This window comes from Drosophila bipectinata, chromosome 2L (genome assembly GCF_030179905.1).
Source record: "Drosophila bipectinata strain 14024-0381.07 chromosome 2L, DbipHiC1v2, whole genome shotgun sequence".
Taxonomy (NCBI): Eukaryota; Metazoa; Arthropoda; class Insecta; order Diptera; family Drosophilidae; genus Drosophila; species Drosophila bipectinata.
The window spans coordinates 20,241,932-20,264,462 of NC_091736.1; the positions used below are offsets into that span (position 1 = coordinate 20,241,932).

The following is a 22,531-nucleotide window of genomic DNA, read 5'->3' on the forward strand; positions in this document are numbered from 1 at the left end:
CCGCCACAACGATAAACAAAAGGCTTTGTTATTATATATTCCTTTTTTTTTTTAATTATTAAAAGTGTAGAGGTTATATGTGAGGTGACCACAAAAGCACTTGCCATAATAATATTTATACAAAGAACACGCACGAAGCATATAAATCTCATCAGTAGAGCTCGACAGGAATCGGGATGGGGTTGGGGGTATTTATGTGGACCATAACAATAATTTCGAAATAAACAACAGTACTGGCTTCTAATCATCTGGTTTTCACTTTAACGGCCCTTGTCAACAAAGGGGTATTGGTTGTGGGATAACAATTGATGCAGTGACTCCTGGACTAGCTGGCGGCAGGCTCGAACTTGCATATGACGGCGAACATCGCCTCGCCACCCAGGTACTTGGCCAGCCAGCGGTTCTTAATCACGGCCAGCTTCAGGGTCTCGCAGCCGAAGCGGGCGTTTAAGTTTGTGTGCAGTGCACGGCCCATGCCCTCGATCACGAGCAGGTCAGTCTCATTGGCGGCGATGGCGTCGCACAGCTCAGGCGGCAGGGTGCGCATGTCCAGGCAAGGACCAGACTGCCCGTTGGCGTACACTAGCAGTCGTCTGCTTCTCCAGGCCTCCGATAGCACCTCACACTCTCGCGAGCACTCCTCCAGAAGCGACTCCAACTCTCGACTCGTTACATCATTGAGCGATGGCTCGCTATTGGCGCAGAGTATCACTTTGGTACCTCGTTTAATCAGCTCCCTGGCGAAGGGTAGCACTCCTAGTACCACATCCACACCGCTATTGTCCACAAATACCACAGCGCATTTATGCGGTTCGCCCTTGAGACGCTGCAACCAGTTATCCAGGTTGTCCAGCAGCCAGGGTCTTTGCTCTATGCGGTCCAAGGCGGAGTGTAGTCCAAAATTACTGTCTTGCTCCAGGATATTGGCTATAGCCTGGGCGCCCCAGTCAAACATATTGCCGGCCAGCACCCCTCGCACCAATTCCGTCCATTTGGCATCCTGATCCTGCAACGAATCCAGTTCCTGGAGCCGCTGCTTCAGCTTGGATACGGCGGAGGCGTTCTCCAGTTTCTTCTGGGTGAGCCAGGGATCTGTGAATCCATAACGCCGTAGCATAGTTTCGTTGAGTTTGAGGAGCTCACTGGTCCCTAGGACCACTTTGCCGCTGTTCTGCGGAATGTTCCTTTGGTGCTCCTCAAGCCGCTGAATGTAGGCTTCGCGAAACTGCTCCGCCCTCTGGGCGGCTGTGGTATCCTCTGCAGCCTGAGACTTCTCAGCCACTTTGGCGAACTTTGTAGCCAGATCCCGGAAGCAGGCGAACCAATAGTCGGCCGCTTTGGCATCCGTGTTCAGGTCCAGCGTGTCCGGCTGGTAAACAGCCGGATCCGGCAGCAGGCTGCAGCTATGCATAGCGGCGCGTGTTGACGACGCAAAGCGAGTGAATTTTAGCGCAGAATTTGTCGCCGTTTTTGTAATAATTACAAGTTGGGGTAGGGTTGTTGAGAGCATATCGTATCGACACGAATGTTTATCGGTTAAGTTTGTGAATGATGACAACACTGGACTGGGCGGCAACACAGGTTGACAGTTCCTGGGTTTCTAAACAGCTGTGACGTGTAACGGTTTATCTAAAGTAAATAAAAATAATACAAGATATTAACGTTGGTCAGGTTTTTTTTAATTTATGATGCTACAGTTATTAAGAATTAATATTAGCAATCAAATTTGATTTCTTAGCGAACTGAAGTAGAGCCAGTAGAAAGACGAATACTCCCCTCAGTTAAGAGGAAGCCATTTTTACCATAAAAACTCATGTATATTCAGATTCAAAAAGTATTTTTATGATTTTAGACACACTTCCAGCATTTACTTTGGTTCACAGAGCCTATATTAAACCACGGTAGAAAGCACAGGATATATAATAAAAAATTCGATATCCATTCGATATTAGAAAATGGATCCATGAAAGTGCAGAGAGAAAGTAAATTGAATATCAATTAAAATTGATAAAAATAAAAATTGATAAAATTTGTTTCATTTTCCCGCCAAAGCCCGCAGATTTTAAATTTTAAGCTTTTTCACAAAAAAATTTAAAAATACCAAAAACTACCAGAATCAAAGCTCTTTATTTAAAATTTTTGTAGTGTGACCAAATTTTTATGAAAAAAATCAAGACAAAGATAAATAAAAATTGGGCACATCGATACCCGAGTAGCTGGTCACATTACACATTCAAGATTTTTTATGCATAAAACACTACAATTGGCCACTGCAACTAAGAGCAGGAACCGTGAACTACAATAGAACAAAGTGCGTGTGTTTTTGTACCGAGACCAATCGAGCCAGGTAAATTGCACTCTAAGTCATAAGTCGAGCGAAAGACGCTAAAATAAATTTAAAATCCTAAGCCAAGCCTTGCAGACGGCTTGCGCTTGTTGAGTGTGTGTGTGTGTGCGTGAGTGGTGCTACTTTTGAAATTCTGTATACCCGCTCTGGGTCCGCGTCAGTTTTAAGGAGGGAATTGTGACTTAAATTCAAACAAAGACAAGATTCTGTCCAGTGTTTAGTGTCTAAATAGTTAGATGCTCTTCGATACAGTATGGTACAAGTGCGGCAGACGCCGCCGACGCACACACATACACAGGCAGCAGCCGCACACATCCAAGCAGGCGAAAAGGACGCCATGGCTAAGTGTGGGAAGATCTTTCGAAATTCGATGAAAACCTCCATTGTTTGGCGTAAAAATGAAGAAAAGTTAGATGAAAGATGTTTCTTGGTAGACGCACCCAACCCCCGCATAATATCCTATTTTAAATTTCACCATATTTTTGAGTTGCCTTTTCACAATTTTTGGGTGTGCCGCCTTCAATGCGTCGGCGTTGCCACCACGTCGGCGTCCGCAGCAGCAGCGCAGGCAGCGTCGCCGGCAGAACCATGCCGGTGTGGCTGGCTTTGTATCCGTTTCGCCCTCTCTTGGCTTGTTCTCTCTCGGTTGGCGGTTGGCGGTTAGTTTCGCTCTCCTTGCCTGTTCTCCGTTTTAGTCCTGTGTCCGCTTTGTGCGTTTGCTTCGCCTGGCTGCCTGGCTGCCTTGCCTTGCCTTGACTTCTGGTTCTTTGTCGTTGTCTCCTCTTTGTTTGCATTGTACGCCCGATTACACTTGCCAGCAAGTTTCTCGCTCGAATATCCTTGTGCAAGGTGCGCATGCCAGTGTTCACTGTTGCTCTGTTATCCCCTCCCCCCCTGGTAGACTAGTAGAAATGTGCATGTGAGCGACTGCTGTTCCCGTTTTGCGTTTCACTTTGGTAGCTGGCTGAGATTATCATGATCGAACACGAGGATCGGATCGGATCGCATCGAATCGTCTTTATTTATTCTGCACTTTTGTTACGAAAAACTGCGACGCAGCTGTATTCGTTCGGTCGTCAGTCACTCAATCGCCGGCTGGGAGACAGCCAGCCACCGCCCTAACTGGCGTCGCCTACATGCCTTTGTATGGGTATGTACTTGCGTGCCCCCCTATACGTGTGTCGTCGCCATCCGAATGTATTGGTCCTTCAGCCAATAAAGTGGGTGGGCAGCAGAAGGTGAAGAAACAAAGTACCATGTCTTGATTGCCACTGCATTTATTTATTATTTATTGAACAGAAGAATTATTTAAAAGAGGGAGCTTGGCATTGAGGAATTTATAGTTACTAGGGACTCAATGGGTATACCAATCCTAAAAATCCGAATTCTGCTGAGAAGGCCATTGCCCCTCCCTCCTCCATTGAGAACTTGTCGGAGGCTTCCCTTGAAGTGGTCTCCGATTACCACCAGAATGTATACAATATTTGCTCGTCGATCACTGAGGACGAGGGTAGAGCTGGTGCTATGCCTTTATTGGTGAATTTGTCAAGTAAACATTGTGGAGCGTTAGGGGCTGGGATGACAAACATACCGTTGCCTCAAGTGCGAATTGCGGTTGGCTTTCTGAGTCTCAAAAGCCACAATTGACCTTAAATTTTTCGCTTGAGTTCAACATATAGTGATTGCTTGCTAAAGTGACTGTTCCGGATAAGATTGACTAACTTTTAGGATTCTAAACAAAGATTTTACATTTTAAGTTCATGAGAACTCAAGAAATCCCAGTGTATTCAAAGGTATCGAATGCTTTCTATTGTGGGGAACAGAACCAATCTTTTTTTTAATAATGGAGAGAAGTCTGGCTGGCCATATGCAGCTCAAAGTCCGAAGCTCAATTGGGGGGCCTGGGTTGGGAGCTGGGTGTAAGCGAGGCAGAGTGTTGAAAAGTCTCTTGTCACCGATACCGCGCGACACACACATATGGCCACAAAGCGGGCGAATTTCTCGTTTAATATGCAAACATCTGTGTGAAAGATGTTTCGTAGCTCGCAGAGCAGATTTTCTTTCAGAGTTTTCTTAACGAAAATTGGATCCCCTCCCCTACCCACCCCAACAGCTTCAGGCCACTTGAATCCGGCCACTAATTCCCCTGGAATGTTCAGGCACAAGCATAATTGCTTCAGTGCCCACATTACTCGTTGTTGTGCGGCATTTGGCGTGGCGAATGGGCATTGTTTTAATGCCAAATCAACAGAAATATGAAATATATTTGTTGTAGACCGCCGCCTCACCGAAAATCAATCGCAGTAGCGCCCCGGCTACAAAAATAAACAAAAGAATCATCATCGGGGCTGGGGAGATGATAATCGTCCGGCACTGAAGACGATCCAATTCTGGGATCCGATCTTTTCGCACCCCACTACACCCACTGCCCACACAGACCCCGCCTTGGTCCGAGAACTTTATTTAAATTTAAGCTCTTGGAGGCATTCAATTTCGTTGTTGCGGTTTTCTGAGTTGCCTTTGTTGCTTATCAATGCCTCAATTTGTTCCCATATCTCGCAGATACATATATAAGTATCTCCAGAGGTACAGTGAATATTCAAATAATAACACCCGGATGGATCGACTCACTTTCTCGCCAGAATCCTATCTCGTTTTATCACCATCTTACATTCTATTACAAGTTCCATTAACCTCGCGACCACAGCAGCGATTTATCTTGAATTGGAGTGGATTGGAGTTGGAGAGTGGTGTGGTATGGTATGGATAGTGGAGAGAGTACCCCCACAATTGGCGCTGCATGCGTTCTGATACACAATTACTTTCCCATCCGAGGGCACAATAATTAAATAACAATGCCGGGAATCCGTTCAATGTTGCACCATAAAAGGCGCAGCCCAAATATTTCGTTGATTCTTCACGCCTCTCCTTGGTGGATGTGTGTGTGTGTGCATATTGTTTACTCCGCCAACCCCTCCCCTCCACTCCTGCATCTTCTGCAGCAGCTACTGTGGCATGTGGGGTCATTGTGTGTAGAATGGTAGCAGCAAAATAAAGCAATAAAGCATACGCATCGACGCCGCCAAGGCTCATTAGTTTGTTATTGACTAGGGCCTGGGTCTGCAAGGAGGGGAGGGGTAACAGAACGTAAGAAAGGCAGGAGCCTTTATCGGACGCCCGCATTTCTCTGTTGCTGCTTCTGTCGACGCCTCTGGCTTTGCTTCCGGCTGGCGTCGCTGCTGCTGCTGCCTCTGTCGACAGTCTCTGCAAGAGAAGTTGCTGCTTCTGCCATTGATCGAGCGAGGCACTCTCTCGCAGTCTTCGTTTCACGCTCGACTTTAACGGTTCATTTGGGGACTACTGCATCCTAGAGACGATCAAGGCGCGAGTGCTAAACGGTTCTATTACTCTCGCTAGTTAAAAGAGGTGTTAGTTACAGAGTGAGAGAGAGAGAGAGTAGAGTGTGTGCAAAATTGTGACGGAGGGACCACCCGCGTTAGCCAGAAATAGTAAGTAAGTACCGGAAGTTAGAAGAAAACGCTACGCTTTGTCTGATGAATTATGTATTAAAGTGTCGTTTACACTGTGAATTTCTAATCAGAAAAGCCGAGACTCAATACGCTTGGGGGGAAATGCCAATTCCCCGCGAGACGAGGCGACTAATTGGCCAGGCTACCTTATTTGTTGCTGTTACTACTTTTTAATACACAACTTACAACTGTCGCACGCCTCTCGGAGTTTTAATTAACCGCAACGGTAGAGAGAGAGACAGAGAGAGAGCGAAAGAAAGGTAAAGACCAGCAAAAAATAAAGAGACCTGGAGAACAAGAAGACTGAGGAACCGGTTTGGTGGACTTGCCCACATTGCCGTTATTGTTGTTGTTGTTGTACCTTTTCGACTTACTTTGTATCTGTGTTACTGTGTGTGAGTGTCGTTTATCCTTTTTCTCCACCAAGCGAACGAGAAGAAGAAGAGGCAGAAGGCAGTTGGGTCTGCGTGGGCAGGCGACAAATTTATTGGCACTTACCTCGCTGTTGGCCCCCCTCCGACTTTGTATCCAAACCCCCAAATAGTTCTAGAAAAGGAAGCAGAGCTTTGAATATTCAAATATTTATTGTAATTATTTTCAACACCCGGCATTGATTTAAGAGCTCGCTTTGAAGATACCCTGTAGTTGTGAAGGGTATGTCTTCTTCAATATCTTAGTTGGCCTAGTGACAGTTTTGGGTCTTACTATCTTAGGTTCTCCAAAGATAAGATTATGTCTGGGGAGATGTCGGATTAGAAAGTACTTATCATCTCTTCTTATAAACATTAAAAGCCTCCTGCAGAATGCCAGGTATTCCTACAGCCGGAAACCTTGATTTCTCCCACTATTGGACACTTGGCCGTGGCCGAATACATTGTTGAAATATTTTCGAGTGGCACAAGTACTCCCATACGCATACCAGAAGGCATTTATGGAAGTGCCTTGCGAAAAGAAGTCTGAGGCTTACCACCACACAGATTTCAGAATTCAAATGCGTATTGGACGTTCTCAACGAGCCCATTAAATTTTACGGTTCTTGCTGATGATTTTATGCGTTTTGGGCCTCATTATATTTCATACATACGAATACGTATCCGTAGATGTGGATGTTGTTGGGTCTGTTTTGATAGTTTTTGAATGGCAGGCCAAGAGGAAGAAGATATTTTCAAGTGCGTCTAATTTTACGATCGATGCCCCATACACCATACCCCCATTATTCACAGTCGTGTGTCTGTGTGGCAGTCAAGTGAAGTACGTCGACGAGTATATGTATCTTGAAGATATGATAAAAACCGGCTAGATAAGCCGGTCCGGTTGTCGGTGGAAAACTTGACTGCAGCACGTCTCTACAATGTTTAAATTCAGCAAGTGCTGTTCTTCGTTTTGTGGAGCAGGTAATTGCTTGCCCTCCAAGATCACCCAACTTCCCAAACATGCCTATTTTCAGATGAAATGTTTGCCTAAAAAAAACCTCCGACGAACAAACGTAGATCACGTAGCACCCGCACTTTGGTGGGCCGTCAGTAAACCCCCTTTTTTTAGCCGAGACCCGTTCTCTGAATCACTGGCACTTGCAACTGATATGGATTTTCTTTGTTCCCAACACACTTTATCAATTTATTAAGCATGTTCCTGTGGATTCAACTTCCTCATAGAGTTTATTTTTATTGTTGTGAGCTCAGAACTAGGAAAACATGGTTCTTGGTACCGTTAACAATGAATCCCATTTTATTTTCGGCCATTCGAATGTATCCATATCAAAAGCGATTGTATAGAGACCCTATAGACAGAGGGAGGTTACTTGTCCGTTGTCCACTGTCCACTGTCCACCCAGAACATTCCGAATTGACCGGAAATGATAATTGAAAAAATATTTTCTCTTTTCTTTGGGCCTCTTGTCAACTCTGGGCATGCGTGTATGCGTGTGAGTGTACTTGCTACTAATTATGGAATGCATTCATTTTACGTATCGTATCGTATCATTTTCATTTTACCACAACTTGCGTACGACATACAGAGCTCTCAACCCGGCAACAACAATTATATCCGGTGGTTACTTGAGACACTGCTGACTCCTCTCCTTCTTGGTTGTCGATGTTGCCTTTAAGTCTTCTCGATCTCGATGGGTCTTGATGTTGTTATTCTTTCCTGTTTATTTTCCCCCAAAACCCCAAAGAACCCGAAAGATCGAAACCTGAGAAAGCAAAATATTTTGCCAGATTTTCAGAGGCGCAATTTTTGTGCCAGACATCTCTATTCATAGGAAGTACAGCCTCCAATCTGATAGATCTACAGATTAAAAACGAGAGTTCAATGATTAAGATTAAAATACTGTTTATTTTTAATCTTAAATAATAAAGCTAAGCTTCTGATAGAAGTACATCCCAGAGTTGGTGATATTTTTAGCAAGCCCATGCCTCGAGATACTCTGTTTTCGCAACAAAGAGCATGTTCATTTTTTTGCGTGGGATGCTCCAACAAGAAGGCTTCCTGAGGACAATTAAAGTGGACCTGCACACACAGATGCACTGGGGCCTGATTGCGGCTTAGGCGTGGCTTATCAGCAACAGCGGCATGCCCAACACAATGCCCCAAGAAATGCACTCCCACTCGTACTTACGCACACTTGAGCCTGATTGAGGGAAACTTTCCACTCAATTGTGAGCCAAGGCGGTGGAGGAGGAGGAGGAGCTGACTGGACGGCTAGATGGATGGCTGTTTGATGTGTGTGAGCGATGCCATTAACGATCCCCCTTGATTAGTTTATAAAAGTTCAATTGCACTCTTCTGGGGCTTGCTATTGTCCCTACAAAGCCACCACCCAGGCTATAAATGGTGAAACTTTTCAATTTTAATTGCCCAACAATGTACATGCCACTGATCTTGGGAGGGAATGGAATGCTCATGTTCATGCTCTGCGCCTGCGCTTTAACAAGCTACCCAACTGCCGGCTTCGCTTCCCAACAGAAATTAATGTTTGACCAGCCGGCAGGCTAGACATTCAGACAGTCATCCAGCCATCCAGCCGGCACATTCCACACAATCAATTTAATTTACGTATCAAAACGTCTCATCTCCATATCCCAGGCACTGCAGTCCGATAGAAAGTCGGGGGGCAGGGGCCATCAGAGGTGTTCATCTGGATGGGTTTTTAAAGAGCCATTAAAAGGCTAATAAATGATGTAGTTGATGATCTGATTTGCTATATTTTATAGCTTCTAATAGTAGAGATCCTTTCTATTTTTATAGTTTTTTGAATATTTAATAGACTAGCCTTGTAGTGCCTCTATTCTCGCCTTTCTCCGGCAGCAGCTCTGACAGTGATACCCAACAGCCTGAAGTGTCAAAATTGATGGCCCAGCCACCGAGGAGGGGGGGAAAGGCATTGAAGCTCGCACTCACACTTGCACTTACTCTGCCTGACTGACTGGCTCTTTGTGTCGAGCTGTTGCTTCTTTTTTTTTTTTTTTTGCTTGGAACACTCCATTGTTGATAAATGCGCTTTTATTTATAGATCGCGGCTGCTGTTGTGTGAGCTCGGAGCCGGAGCTGGGGAGCCCTGCTCCGCGTCTTCTTTTGTCCAGCAGCCTGCTGGTGTAGAAGGGGGAGGGGGACTGCGTGTGAAAGCAGCGGGCCCACATGTCAAAAGTCATGTTTAAATTGAATTAAACTAATAAAATACCAAGACACAAAGGCCCCGAAACTGTCGCTGATTACAAATTTGGACGTCAGTTCGGGGACCAAAAGGTTCCGGGGGTTAGACCTCTGAAATAATTGAAAAAAATACAGTATCACTTCCTAGAAGGGCAATCAACATGGTATAAAGCTTATTTCATACAAAGCTTCCTCCAGGAGGACTGGACGCCCAGTTATTTTCACACGCCCCACAGCAACCTAACCTCGTGGCTGTTGCCAAGTTGTCCTGCCAACGTGCAATGACCAGACCCTTTAGGGCAACCCTCTAGTCCTTTTTCCTTGATGCGTCATGCGCGTGCGACATTGCGACTTACGCTTCTATTTAACAAAGAGGGTTGTGTGCCCTACCCTGCCCGCGTTTTTTGGACATTACTCATCCAGTTTGGATAGGCCAGGGAATAATAGCAGTCTTAGTCTCTTTCACTTTGGCGGCCAAATGCGGCATCGAATTCGGCTTCAGCTTATCATTCCGATCGAAATACATAACATAACTCCGATGAGCTTCAGTTGCCCTGCCCGCCTCCCGCCACCAGGCCATTGTTGTATTAATTGCTGTCGGGGGGGTTCGTTGAACCCACTCTGGAAGAGTCTTGAAACTTGATGTCTCTTCCATGTTACGTATTTAAATTGAAATGATGATATATTCGAGTGTCGACAGCTAGTGTGTGTGTGTGGGTATGGGATTGTGCAAATTCTTGGCCCTATTTGGTGCTGGAATCCTTATCATTTATGGGAGGGGTCTGTGTTTGCGATTACGATTCTTCAAGGCAGAAGAACAGATATTGTATTTGGGTCATAATATATTATTTTTGATGTTTTCCGAGGAATATATCAATGACTGCCACTGGGTTTAGTAGTGACTCACCAAAGATGACTCCTAGGTACTTCCAATTTCCTATCGATAACTTGCATCGCTTCCTGTCTCTACGCCTTTGACTCACTTCCACTAACTAGGCAACAATAAATTTCAGCTAATGACTCACTGATGGATTCTCGGAGAATTCTTGATTTGCATGTGCCGGCCACCACGTGCCATGTGCCATGTTGGTGGTGGGCTGGACTAGGTTGGCCTTCCACAGATGGGGCGGATGTGAGAGAGGCTGTTGATTCAGCGGGGCTAGATATCGATGCAGAAACAGCTGCTGTGTCGTTGTGGGCCTTTGTTGCCGCCATTTTTTTCTTTCCAAAGGCAAGCCGGCAATTGAACCCACACACATATAGCACACACACACACTCACACAACACACCTTGGCTCCTTTTTAATGGCACTTGCAACCCCTAAAAAATGCAAACTTTTTGTGCCACCTCACCTCCCCAACCGGGTTCTTTGCTACGGTTTCTGTTTCATTCACTCTGGCAACAGAATTTTTGTGTGTAATTCGATTTTCTTCAAAATGACGCATTGCATGTTAAAACAGCCCTCCTGTTCCACAGCCCAGTGGTGCGGGGAGGTGTCTGTTTCGTTGTTTCATATAAAGTTCTCTTTAAAAAAAAACATTCAAGTGCCGATGATTCATGGGAGGCGTTCGAAATTCGAATTGTTTACGATTACGGCAGTCTGGGCCAGCAGTCGCGCAGTGCTCTCCCGGTAACTGGAGCCTCCAGATGATAGTCTCTATTCGCTAGAACTTGTAGGTGCCATTCGGAATCAGGTATCAGTGACTATAATTTAAAACTATGGCCGTCTGATAAGCTCGAGATGCAATCGCGTAGATCCTTAATGGGGTCATCGAATTGCAATGAAAGATAGATCGAGTGCATTCGACTGAAAATGTCAACTACAAAAATAGGAAAAGCACACCAGCTATAAATAGTCGTCTGGCGTCGCACTTGTGCCATTTCCCACTCAGCTCCCAATAATGTTCCGCATTTAATTAATCCGAATCTACGCACTATTTGTTTTTCAGTTTTTACTAGCGACTAAAGGAATATAAACAGGAAAAATGGGTAAAGCTCAGAGCAAGCGTTCCATCGACATCACCACCGATCCCAAGAAAGTGGCCGAGGGCGATGAGGTGGCAGGCAAGGTGGAGAAAATTGACGTAGACCAGAAGGCCGACGCGCCGGCGGTCAACGGAGATGCAGCCACTCCGAAGGAGGGCGGCGATGAAGCTGCGGCTGGAGAGGTAAGACTTGAACACTTCCTTATTTTGAAAAACTTCCTCTCAATGGGAATGTTCTTACAGAAAAAGGAAACCGAGGAGAGCTCTGAGAACGACAAAGATCTGACCACCGAGAAGAGTGCTACTGCTGAGGCTGGTGCCTCTGGAGATGCTGCTGCCGAGACGCCAAAGGCCGAGGAGGGCTCCCCCAAAGAGGCTGCTGCCGGCGAAGAGATCACCCCGCTCGCGGACGAGAGCATCAAGTCCAAGTCCAAGAAAGACAAGGTCAAGAAGAAGTGGTCCTTCCGCAGCATCTCGTTTGGCAAGAAGGACAAACAGAAGCCAGCCAAGTCGGAGGATGCCGTGTCGCCAACTTCAGCCACAACGTCGCCCACGACGGCCGAGCCAGCAGCCGCCACAAATGGCGAAGCCGAGAAGCCAGCCGAGGTATGACGATCTTCCAAACTCCCAACTAGAATATCCTTTTATCGTGTGTTTTGTGCAGGCATCTGGAAGCGAGGCGGCGTCCAAGGACGAAGTGAAGCCAACTGAGAACGGATCAGCGACCGAACAGGAGAAACAAGCCAACGGAGAGGCCGAAGTTTCGGCGCCAGCACCAGCCACAGTTGAGGAAGCGGCGCAGCCCAAACCAGCTGAAGAAACACCCACTGCCACTGTTACTGCCAGCACCACCGAGACGACCACCGCCGCCGCTCCCACTGAAGAGGTCAAGGAAGCCGTCAAAGAAAGCCAGCCCGAGCCAGCTGAGGTCGTGACCAATGGTCATGGCGCCGGCGATGCAGAGGCCCTGACAAATGGATCCAGCAACGGACTGACCGAGTCTCCAGTGGCCGAAACGGCTCCAGCAGCTGACAACATTCCAAGCAACGATGATGAGAAGCCTCACCAGAACGGCACCAACGGCACCGCCACGCCCCCGCCGACTCCAGTGGCCGTCGAATCCGAGAAAGGACAACCAATCGAGGTAAAGCACTTAACAAATGACTGCACTACACCCAACCACAACAACAATAAACACAACACTGTAAATACCAGTACAACAATAACCGCCACAGAAATCACTGAGAACATTGCACAAAGAATAACCCGAACCCGTACCAGAACAGTACCAGAAACAGAAACCATAACAGGGACTGAGACAGAGACTACAACTAGCACTGAGACAGAGACTGTTGCAGCAGCCGCAGAGTTAGTTCAGACCCAAGCAATCCTAACCAAAACAACCAACACGATCCTTCCCAACTCCCTCACGCAGGCCGACGATGACGTGAAAGCGGAAGCCGTTACTGTCCCCAGTCAAGCCGAGGAGGAAGTTGTAGCGGCCATCATTCGAGCAGTTAGCAGTGAGCCCGAGGCTGAGGCTGAAGCGGAGGCGGAGGGATTTGTGGTGGTTGCCCCTGTGCCCACTGAAATCGAATCTCCCGTGTCCAATGCCCCTGCTGTCGCATCCGAATCTGTAGCCCAACCCGAAATCGTTCCTGAAACTGAAGTTGAAGCTGAATCTGTTGTAGCCGAGGTGACCAGCAGCAGCCCGCCCCCATTGCCCAAGTCCCCGCCTCCGTCTCGAGTGTCCGCTTTTGTTCTGTCCGAGGACACGATCGAAGATCAGCCCGTTCCAGCGGTTACTCCCATCGACAACGACCGTGTCGAGATCGAGCAGCAGGCCGTCAGTATTGTGGCCGAGATTACCGAACAGGCTGCTGACATTCTCACCGAAAGGAAGCAGCAAGATGAGGAGGAGAAGGACCTGCCTGTTCCAGCTGTCGAAGAATCGGTTGTTTCTCCGCCTCTCGAACAGGTTTCAGCTCCCTCTCCCACCTTTGAGGAATCCCCTTTAAAGTCGGTTGATGAGGAAATCCCAACCGAAGTGGTTGAGGAAAGTCTCCCAGCTCCCGTTGTAGAGGAAGAACCTGCGGTAGTTGCATCTTCCGAGGAAGAGAATATTCCAGAAGACAACAAGGAAGTAGCTTCCCAGGAAACCAACGATACAGAAGTCTCTGCCGAGCAGGTTAAAGTAGAGTCCCCAGAAGAAACCTTCGCCTCCACGGAAGAACAGTCTGCTGAGCAGTCGCATGTAGAGCCACTTCCAGACCTCGTCAGTAGAGAAAGCCTTCCAGCTGAAACTGAAGAAACAACTGCTGAGCAGAAACCAGAGACACTCCCCGAACCAGTCCAGGCTGAACAGCTGGAGGAAGTTAAACCCGAGGCAGCCCTTGAGGAAGAGCCAGAACCCAAGCAAGAGCAAGTAGTTGTATCGGAGGATGCGCATAGCGACAGCGATAACGATAAGGAGAACGACCTGGTCGGAAACATCATTAGCGATCTGGATGCGCCCGTTAGCAAGTCGGGCCATGACCTGCTGACGGAGCTGGATGTGATACCTTCGCCCGCTGCAGAGGAGGCCGAGAGCAACAACAAGGTGAATAGCCACTGGCAGTGAGTCAGACCTCAGCGCGTCACCAACACACGTGCCATTCTTGCATTGGAACTATGTCCTGGGCGTGCTTCTCCTGCTTATTCCACTCTCTCTCTCTCTGTGTGTGTGTGTCCCATTCGAGTTGCATCAGTTGTTGTGTTGCTGGTAGCGTAGTTAATACGCTTGTTGCCGTAGTTAATACGTAGTGTTAGTCTTGGTACTTTGATATTGGTATTGATTGATTGATTGATTGCTGGGGAGTGCATGATATGTTGGTGATGTATAGCGAATGATGTACGTTCTACTAAACAGAGGATAAGTGACTGCATTTTGGTGTATTAACAAATAAACACAACTCAAAACCACATTCATCCTAATCCACACACCACCTCCAAAGCACACATGACACCACTCGAACACCGATCCCATCTACCGCTCCGCTCTAACCAAAATCAGTCTGGCTGCCGTAACTCTTGCGCTCTAACTAAACTAAAAAAAGACCATAAATACACAACTGTACCTAAATGTTGAACACAAACTCTCGCTTACACACATTTTTTGGTTTAAATTTTTATTATTTTTTTTTAAAGGCCGACAAAATGCCTTGTTTATTGTCGCCTTTTTAATTCTTTATTGTTGTTGTGCTCTCAGTTCTCATTATTTTGCATACGACACAGTCTATAGCACCTTCCATTTGTAACCCTTACTAATAGAGCCCATGTCCTTTATTTCACAGGTGGATCTCGCCAAGGATCTGAAGGAGAAGAACGCCGCGGCAGAGGTTACAACACAGGAACAGCTGCCCGTTACATGCGAATAATCCTACTCATAATTATTATATATAATATTACATATTATTAAAAACAAAACAACAAACGATACAAGCAACAACAAAAGAACGCAACGTAAAACAGCAAACAATTACAAGATAAAAACAAAACAAACAAAAAAAACAAAACGAAAACAAGTAAAAATACATTTTTTAATATTTACATATTTTAATAATTTTTGTACGAACTTCATATCCCTAATTCATGATATTATGCAAACAAGAGTCAAAGTTACAAGTGACACAACAACCACCATCCACACCCACTCCACCACCACCACCACCACCCACTTATAGCCGCCAATAGTTTTGTATTGGTGTCCATGAATTTCGAAAAGGACGGGGAGTCCCCTCAATTCACATCCATCACCCATCATGCACACACACACGCGATTACATACCATTCTCATATTGATGATCTTGATCGAAAATACATCAGCAGCAAAAAATCATACATACGATGATGAAATGATGAAAGTGAGATGAATTTTTTGAATAATTTCTACTATACATTTAACTGTAAGTTCGAAGAAATTTGTAAAGAATTTTTGGACGAAATATTGGATAAAATATATATTATAAAATATAAAACCCCCCTCCCAAGCGTGCTTCACTTTCCAACGGCTGGAAAACACTAAGACCCCGATTAAATAGAAAATAGAAAAACACACACAATTTTGAATATTTTTTTTAGTTTCGAGTCCCGTTTTTTTTTTTTTTAATTTTTTCTCTTTAATGGTCTCTATAAACAAAAGTTTATACATTGTACAAGATGTAACCGAGTGTTACAAAAATAACCACTTGTCTGGGTTAATTGGAGTAAGCGCTAAGATTATGTTCTAAGTACGTTCTTAATATTTCATAATGGTTAATTAAACGTAACAAAATGTTACAACAAACGAACTACAAAAGCTCCAACGAAAGCTTCCAAAGCGAAACAAACAAAAAGAAATCAGTAAAGAAACGAAGAAAAGAAAAGAAAATAGTAATCGTGCGTCTTTTGCAACTAAATAGAAAATCCTACTAAGAAAACTAAATGTATTCAATAAATTAAAGCGCCAACGTTTACGTTGCGCGCCACATCATGAAACATGGTCAACATAGAATTCAACAAAAAAAAAAAACGAAAAAAATTATGAATCCCAATACAAGTGAAACCAAAATTGTTTCCAAAACAAAGTACATATCGGAGCCGGAGCCGGAGCCGGAGCCTGCTGGAGGACTCTGCTCTGGAGGCATATCTAACACCTAACAAAAAAGCGCTGTTTGCGCAGATGCAACTGCTGCTGTTTCTGGCGATAGTCCGGCACGTTCCGGAGCATGAATACGGCTGCGAAGAGCACGTAAAGGGACGAGAGCATGATGAGCACGGGGAAGGAGAAGACGATGTGCGCCATCCGGACCTTGCGTTTTTCAATCGGTGGTGCGTAGACGAAGCCACCTGCAAGGACAATATTTAGAAATTCAGATTCTTAAGCGGGGTTCCTACAGCCCAATCTTACCATTCCAGTTCTTGTACTCGCACCTTTCTCCAACGTAGTCGTCTTTGCAGAGGCACGAGTGCAGGACCGTGCTGTTGACCATCGGATGGTGGAAGCAGCGTCCCCCGTTCAGGCAAAAGTTCGCCTTGTATTCCTCGCTGCACGGCAGTAGCAGCACCTCGGTGACGTTCTTCCTCTTGTCCTCGTCTACGGATGGTAAGGTGGTTGGGTTCACGGCGAACGTACTCGAGGTGCTCTGGTCGGGTGGCGGCTCTCCAGTGTGCGTCACTGTGGTGGATGGCGTAGTCGTTATCTCGGTGGTGACGGGTGTGCTGCTGTCAGCGGCTGACCAGGTTTCAGTGCTGGAGCTGGGGATTTCGGAAGCCAAGCTGGACTCGGTAGACGTCTCTACCAACTGAGCCCTGAATGGATCTATATTTTGGTCCAGATCAGTGTTGGCTTCCATGGCAGCCTCTTGGGCTGCTGCTTCCAGCTGTTGTTGCTCCTGGAGTTGTTGCAGCTCCCACTGGCTGGCAAAGGCCATCTCCTGCTGCTGCAGCTCGTGAGCGTGCTCGTGGAGGTGATTGTGCTGATGCTGCACAATATTAAGCGTATGCTCTCGTAGTAGTAAGATCCGGCTCGAACAACAATCTAAAGGATGTTGAAAGTAGTGACAAGAAAGATATGATTAACATTTAGATATATCCATTTTAACAATCTATTAAATTCTAAAGCTTACAGTTAAATATTTTCTCTAAACATTAATCACTAGAAAGAAAATCACTAAAGATTCATTTTTATAGACCGTATTCCACTTCCTCTTTTAGATGTATTTATTTTGAAAAGGAAATAAAACAGTCAAAGACGGATGTTTTAAATGTGTTCTTTTTGCCGCCAAAATAGCTTTCAATAGAGACCTGGCAATACTGACGTCTCTGGCGTATTATTGGAAGCCCGAAATTCCATTGGAATAGCTTACCTGTGACGGCGACAATTGTTGAGAGCACGAAAATTACTTTGATTATTTGAAGAATTGGGATTGGCATCATTGGAAAACGCTGGCTAGCGTTGAAAAGTGGGTGGACCGATTATCCACAAAACAGGAAAATTATATATTGTTGGAGAGTATAGACGATCTAGGGATCGAGCGGCGTGCTGGCCGCAAATGCAATTTGGCGTCGCAACAGAAACAGAAACATATTACACACTTGCATCTCCTTGGGGGACTCTAGCGCTTGTGGATTTTACTGCAAAATAAAAATAGAACATTTTAGCGCCCCACACTTTCTGTCACACGATCACGATCGCGCACACACATCACACAAACAAATAACAAAACCACACAAATCTTATGAACCAAGAGCTTAATATAGAACAACGTACTGGAAGGGCAATCCAGCCGCCGAAAGGCTCAAACATTATAATTGCTATTAGGATTCGTGAATCATTTTAATTATATTGGAAATTAGTTAGTTAGACTAGGCGGCAGCACGGCGCGGGAAGCGGGCTCTTCTGCTTTGCCTTGGGTTTACGAAGGTGTTGTTGCGCGCACGTCGGAAAAGAGACTGGGGACTGGGGAAAACAGATGAAACACGGAGAACCAGAAACAGATGGACCGCCGCCATGAATGAAATCGAACGACGAGGGGGGCTGCTAAGAGAGCGCCCCAGAGATGTGCAGTTGCGAATAATTCACCAGGGAGAGGATATGCAAATTGTTCAGCAGCCCCCTTGGAAGAGAACTCTAAGAGAATAAGGAAACCGTTAGGATCTCTAAAGAAGACCATCATTAGAGTGGGTGCTTACAGTTGCCTACTTCTAGGGGAATGAAACTCTTTGCAATAATATTTAATATATTTTTAATTTAAAATGTTTATACAATTAAATTATTAATAAATTTCACAATCAATATAAAAAATTCCTTAATTTATTTCCTAAATTATAGCTTATCGAGTACAATTAGATATTTTCTAATATCCCAGCACTTTTTGAACTATTACGTTTGAGGATAAAATCAATTCAACAGACTATGGCATCCACTTATCAGGTGCGTGGCTCCATAGAAGCCACACCAAGGTGACTGTTTCCCAAGAAGTCCAGTTCGGAGCACTGGCTTATCACCCGTCCGATGTCATGAGGTAGCAGACACAGAGAAGCATTCGCCGCCGCTGGGGGCAGCTCATCCACAGAGTCTAGCTGGAGTTTAGCAGCCACCGAGCGCCGAACCAACTTTTCTACAAAGGTGCGAAGTAGGTGGGCGAGCAGTGTGAGGGCCAGTGGCTGAGATACACCGGACAGCGACTCTTCGGACCGCAGGTTGATGTTGATGTCCTTGCACATGTCCTGCACCAACTGGGAAGCCGAATCTAGACGCTCCGGTGATGGCAGGCTAAGAAGTTGCCGATTGCTTCCAACATGGAGCGATCTATTCGCTCGTTGCATTCCTTTTAGCGTTCCAGCAGGATGCGATTCCATGCCAAGGACATCGATAAACTCCCGAGCATCTACCTTGTGCTCGAATCCCAGCAAGCGCCGGGACTGTTTAGCAATCCAGGTTTCCAGTCTGCTGCCAGAACTTAGGCTACAGAAGGCCGACAGCTGCCGTTGTGATCCCTCCTTCAACTGTTCCTGCACTAGCTGGGCTAGTTGATCCTCAGTTTCGGACTTTTGTTTTCCAATTTTGGGGTCTCTTTCCTCGCTGGATGTGGGCATTTTTAGCACCGGCGTGTAGCCAAAGACTCTCGCAAATCCTGCAATCTCGCGCACACTCCAATACCGCTCCCTTCCACTGACATTCAGTTGGTGCAGCCTGGGATGGTGCGTCATACACCGCCGCAGAAACCGGGCACGCAGATACTCGTAACACCGCTGTTTAATGGCAGGCTTTTTTTGGAACGTTTCGATGCTGTTGCATGTGAATGGATACTCCTCTCTGTGCACTGGAACTCCCACCAACGGCAGGCGACGCAAAAGAAACTCAACAGCTTCACGCATGCCACGGAACTGTGAACTGACAAAGATCTGCTCCAACCGACGCGGTCGCATCCTCGCAGTCTCGGTAACCTCATTGGGAGGCGTGCGAGCTCTCAGCACTTCCGGCTCCATGCTCATATTTGCGTAGCCATGGTCGTGCTGGATGCACTGCAGCATGTGCCATCTGCTTATCGTTGGGGGCTTTAACAGACTCAGCTGAGGCTTTAGTAACGATTGCTGCTTCACGGCCTTTTTAAGTTTCCGTTGAAGGGGGTCGATGATATACAGCTTTCCGGCTTTCTGAAAAACAACATTCTTGTTGTTGTGATGGCCATTCCTAACTGGCTTAATTGGTCGCTCTGACGATGACTCCGGCCAACGTCTCTCGAGGAAGCATGAAGAAAGGAGTTCGTGGCGCAGACCCACTGCCGAAGGCTCCTGCTTCACCTTTTCCAGAACCGAATCGTGTTTCGGACTTCTACCATTAACCGGCAGGTACACAACAGAGGGCCGAGATGCTATCACTGGAGCCGCATTCAACCGAAATTGTGGCCTCGGAGAATTTGTTGGTGGGGGAGGTTGCTTTTTGGGGCTGTAGCTCAGTTTTAGAGGCTCCGTTACCAGTACGGTGGGCTCTATGTGGTCGATGTCGCCGCTTAACTCGATCTTGTTGATGCCAGCGAACAAGTTGTCGTCCAATTCCTCTTTGTTCTGGGTGATGGAAATGGTTCGCGGCTTGCCAGACTCAATGGGCGAAAAGGGAGCTTGTAGCGTGGCAGGAAATTCAGTCTCTTCCTGGGGGATTGGTTCTAGAGGAGCACTCAAAGCCTGCTCTGCTCGTAGCCATATTTCCACAATAGTCTCCGCGCCCATCGTGTGCATGCCACACATGGTCTTGTCCAACACAACGTTGTGGACTAGCTGCACTGGCTTCTGATGCAGGTGATTTTGAAAAAACAATTGAATCCGCATTGGAAACTCGCCCCACCCGCGACGAGATATCTGAAACGGAGGATCGCGCACGTCCACGATGTTGTTGGGACGGTAGGAATGATGCAATTGGAAGCGCACCTAAAAATAATAAAACCATTTGTTATTATCTCCTTACAGCCCGCTATTGTATACGTACCTTCTTAATGTATGCTTCCAGGGGCTGGGGAAGGTCTCTACCTTGCACATATACCAACCATTTATAAACTAGCGCCTGGCTATCTGTTGAATCACCTCGCATGTCGTCGCCAATGTATTTGGAGGTGTTGCCCACAACGAAATTGAACTTGTTCTTGTTGTTCAACCGAGAGGCATTTAGTTCTAGCTGACGCTCCAAAGCTTGCCGGCTGGTACAGGGAGCCTCGTCCTCCAGTTTCACTGAGACTGCTGGTAGCTCCTGCACCTGCTGCTCTTCTTTGGAGTGGTCCGTCACGATGCCTTCTTCCCGAATTCTTTGTTGTCGTCGTCTCTCTGCTCTTCTGTGTGCAGGGTTTCTTAATCTGATGCTTTCCTTAGCTATGGTGGCCGCCGTTCGCTCCGGTAGATTGGTTGGTATAGAAATCGGACGCTTTCCAACAATCTTTTTGATGGCAGGGTGAAGAGGCATCTGAGCGGCGGCTCCCTCTTCCCCGAAGAGGCTCTCCGTTGGCTGTCGCACTTTCGCCACATCAGAAGCGCTGAGTGTCACCTGTTGCTGACGGTAATACTCGCTGACCACTTGGTATCGCAGCCTATCGAGCAACTGGCGGGCCTGCAGCAGCCTCCTATCGATTTCTCCCAGCTGCTCCTCTTTCTGCCTGATTTCGCGCTGGAACTCCGCACGCACGATCTCTCGGACGCGCTGAAATTTCTCAGTGGCAGGCAGTGGATCTCTTTCCTCATCTGTCTGGGGCTCGGGTTTGACCCGCTTCTGCTCCTGCAAATCATCCTCATCGTGCCCAGGAGGCTCCGTCTGGTGGTAGTCAGGATCATGGTATTCGCTATGCTTGCGCTTCTTCGGTGGCGTCGCCTGTTGCTGCTCCATGTGCGTGGTAGCGGGCTCACGCACGGTGATTTTTATCACGTAAGTTCAAAGGAGAACAGCCTCGATATATGCCTGAACAGCTCCGTGCACATTTATGCCGGGATCTATTGCAGTTATTTACAAAAATGTGTAAACAATTAACGCGAAAGACAAGGAGGCGCATATGGATTTGTCTGGTAGCTCCATCAGCAGTGTTGCCAGACTGGCTTTAAAACATGAAACGTTTTGAAAAGTTTTTTCTTTTTGTATTATTTTTATTGAAAACTAATTTTTTTTAAATAAATTTTTTAATTTTTTTGGGTTATTAAAACTTATTAAAAATGATGTACTCGCGGACAACCAGTTCAAGTTAGGCAAACCCAAATGATTTTTCGTCGTTGTCCAACACCGTCACCATTTCCATCACTTCGAAGACCCCGACCAGCTGAGTTATTTACGCGGGAAGCGCCTCCGGAAATAACTTGCGATTTCCAGATAAGCTTAAGAACATGGTTGAGCGTATTGAGGATTTGAACCTGCCGAATGCAGTGATTGCACGGCTTATAAAGGAGTCGCTGCCGGATGGAGCCAACGTGAGCAAGGAAGCGCGAGCTGCGATCGCCCGGGCTGCTTCCGTTTTCGCCATTTTTGTGACTTCTTCCTCCACGGCGCTGGCCCACAAACAAAACCACAAGACTATTACTGCAAAGGACATACTGCAAACCCTCACCGAGTTGGACTTTGAAAGTTTCGTACCATCGCTGACACAGGACCTGGAGGTCTATCGCAAGATGGTAAAGGAAAAAAAGGAGAGCAAGGCCAACAAAAAGGATGCGAGCAGCACAGAAAAGCCCAATAGCAGTGCAGCCACCGAGGAGGCGGCCGAGTGACGGCTTGGAACTTTCCATACTACAATAGTTCAATAGTTTAAGTATCTAGATTTAAGAGCTCAAACTAAGCCCGAAACATTCTCATTTCGTACGAAACCATTGTGTTATCATTGCCCGGTTTGTTATCATGGAATCCAACCATTATGAATCTTCATTTTTATAAAACTTTCATTAAATAAAAGAGCATACATATATCGAAACGAAAGAAATGTCTTTTATAGTCTGATATTTTTGTAAAATAATACGTTTACTTA

At 46.3% G+C, this 22,531-nt stretch overlaps 5 protein-coding genes across 10 annotated transcripts; 2 read left to right on the forward strand and 3 right to left on the reverse strand.

Annotated features, from left to right (window-relative positions):
* Window positions 1–49: 49 nt before the first annotated feature.
* LOC108127238 (4'-phosphopantetheine phosphatase) lies at window positions 50–1,570 on the reverse strand. Its single transcript, XM_017244177.3, has one exon. It carries the CDS (start codon window positions 1,508–1,510, stop codon window positions 326–328), a length of 1,185 nt encoding a protein of 394 aa, XP_017099666.2. The 5' UTR covers window positions 1,511–1,570; the 3' UTR covers window positions 50–325.
* A 622-nt stretch (window positions 1,571–2,192) lies between these two features.
* Akap200 (A kinase anchor protein 200) lies at window positions 2,193–15,532 on the forward strand. Of its 6 annotated transcripts, none has more exons than XM_070277411.1 (6): window positions 2,193–2,347; window positions 11,481–11,699; window positions 11,760–12,122; window positions 12,181–12,660; window positions 12,952–14,115; window positions 14,849–15,532. In XM_070277411.1, exons 2-6 carry the CDS (start codon window positions 11,517–11,519, stop codon window positions 14,930–14,932), a joined length of 2,274 nt encoding a protein of 757 aa, XP_070133512.1. In that variant the 5' UTR covers window positions 2,193–2,347; window positions 11,481–11,516; the 3' UTR covers window positions 14,933–15,532. The 6 variants fall into 6 exon arrangements, with proteins under 6 accessions (XP_070133512.1, XP_017099659.2, XP_070133516.1 ...); XM_070277415.1 differs by having other exon boundaries at window positions 2,225–2,311; XM_070277412.1 differs by lacking the exon at window positions 2,193–2,347 and adding an exon at window positions 5,660–5,860.
* Window positions 15,061–17,980, reverse strand: grk (gurken). The gene is made up of 4 exons (XM_043213860.2): window positions 17,806–17,980; window positions 17,402–17,669; window positions 16,444–17,073; window positions 15,061–16,382 (listed from the first exon to the last, which is right to left on the reverse strand). Exons 2-4 carry the CDS (start codon window positions 17,469–17,471, stop codon window positions 16,183–16,185), a joined length of 900 nt encoding a protein of 299 aa, XP_043069795.1. The 5' UTR covers window positions 17,472–17,669; window positions 17,806–17,980; the 3' UTR covers window positions 15,061–16,182.
* A 345-nt stretch (window positions 17,981–18,325) lies between these two features.
* D12 (YEATS domain containing 2 homolog D12) lies at window positions 18,326–21,616 on the reverse strand. The gene is made up of 2 exons (XM_017244165.3): window positions 20,524–21,616; window positions 18,326–20,465 (listed from the first exon to the last, which is right to left on the reverse strand). The coding sequence occupies exons 1-2, from the start codon at window positions 21,406–21,408 to the stop codon at window positions 18,465–18,467; spliced, it is 2,886 nt and encodes a 961-aa protein (XP_017099654.3). The 5' UTR covers window positions 21,409–21,616; the 3' UTR covers window positions 18,326–18,464.
* A 195-nt stretch (window positions 21,617–21,811) lies between these two features.
* Window positions 21,812–22,486, forward strand: Chrac-14 (DNA polymerase epsilon subunit 3 Chrac-14). Its single transcript, XM_017244183.3, has one exon. It carries the CDS (start codon window positions 21,897–21,899, stop codon window positions 22,275–22,277), a length of 381 nt encoding a protein of 126 aa, XP_017099672.2. The 5' UTR covers window positions 21,812–21,896; the 3' UTR covers window positions 22,278–22,486.
* The last annotated feature ends 45 nt before the right edge of the window (window positions 22,487–22,531 follow it).

Excerpts from the sequence above, each read along its gene's own strand:
- grk (XM_043213860.2), bottom strand. The coding sequence starts at position 17,471 with ATGATGCCAATCCCAATTCTTCAAATAATCAAAGTAATTTTCGTGCTC. Across the intron at positions 17,074-17,401 it reads AACAATTGTCGCCGTCACAG|ATTGTTGTTCGAGCCGGATC; the intron begins GTAAGCTATTCC and ends AACATCCTTTAG. Across the intron at positions 16,383-16,443 it reads CGAGTACAAGAACTGGAATG|GTGGCTTCGTCTACGCACCA; the intron begins GTAAGATTGGGC and ends TTGTCCTTGCAG.
- Chrac-14 (XM_017244183.3), top strand. The coding sequence starts at position 21,897 with ATGGTTGAGCGTATTGAGGATTTGAACCTGCCGAATGCAGTGATTGCA.
- Akap200 (XM_070277411.1), top strand. The coding sequence starts at position 11,517 with ATGGGTAAAGCTCAGAGCAAGCGTTCCATCGACATCACCACCGATCCC. Across the intron at positions 12,123-12,180 it reads AAGCCGAGAAGCCAGCCGAG|GCATCTGGAAGCGAGGCGGC; the intron begins GTATGACGATCT and ends TGTTTTGTGCAG. Across the intron at positions 12,661-12,951 it reads AGAAAGGACAACCAATCGAG|GCCGACGATGACGTGAAAGC; the intron begins GTAAAGCACTTA and ends TCCCTCACGCAG.
- D12 (XM_017244165.3), bottom strand. The coding sequence starts at position 21,408 with ATGGAGCAGCAACAGGCGACGCCACCGAAGAAGCGCAAGCATAGCGAA. Across the intron at positions 20,466-20,523 it reads TGGAAGCATACATTAAGAAG|GTGCGCTTCCAATTGCATCA; the intron begins GTACGTATACAA and ends TATTATTTTTAG.
- LOC108127238 (XM_017244177.3), bottom strand. The coding sequence starts at position 1,510 with ATGCTCTCAACAACCCTACCCCAACTTGTAATTATTACAAAAACGGCG.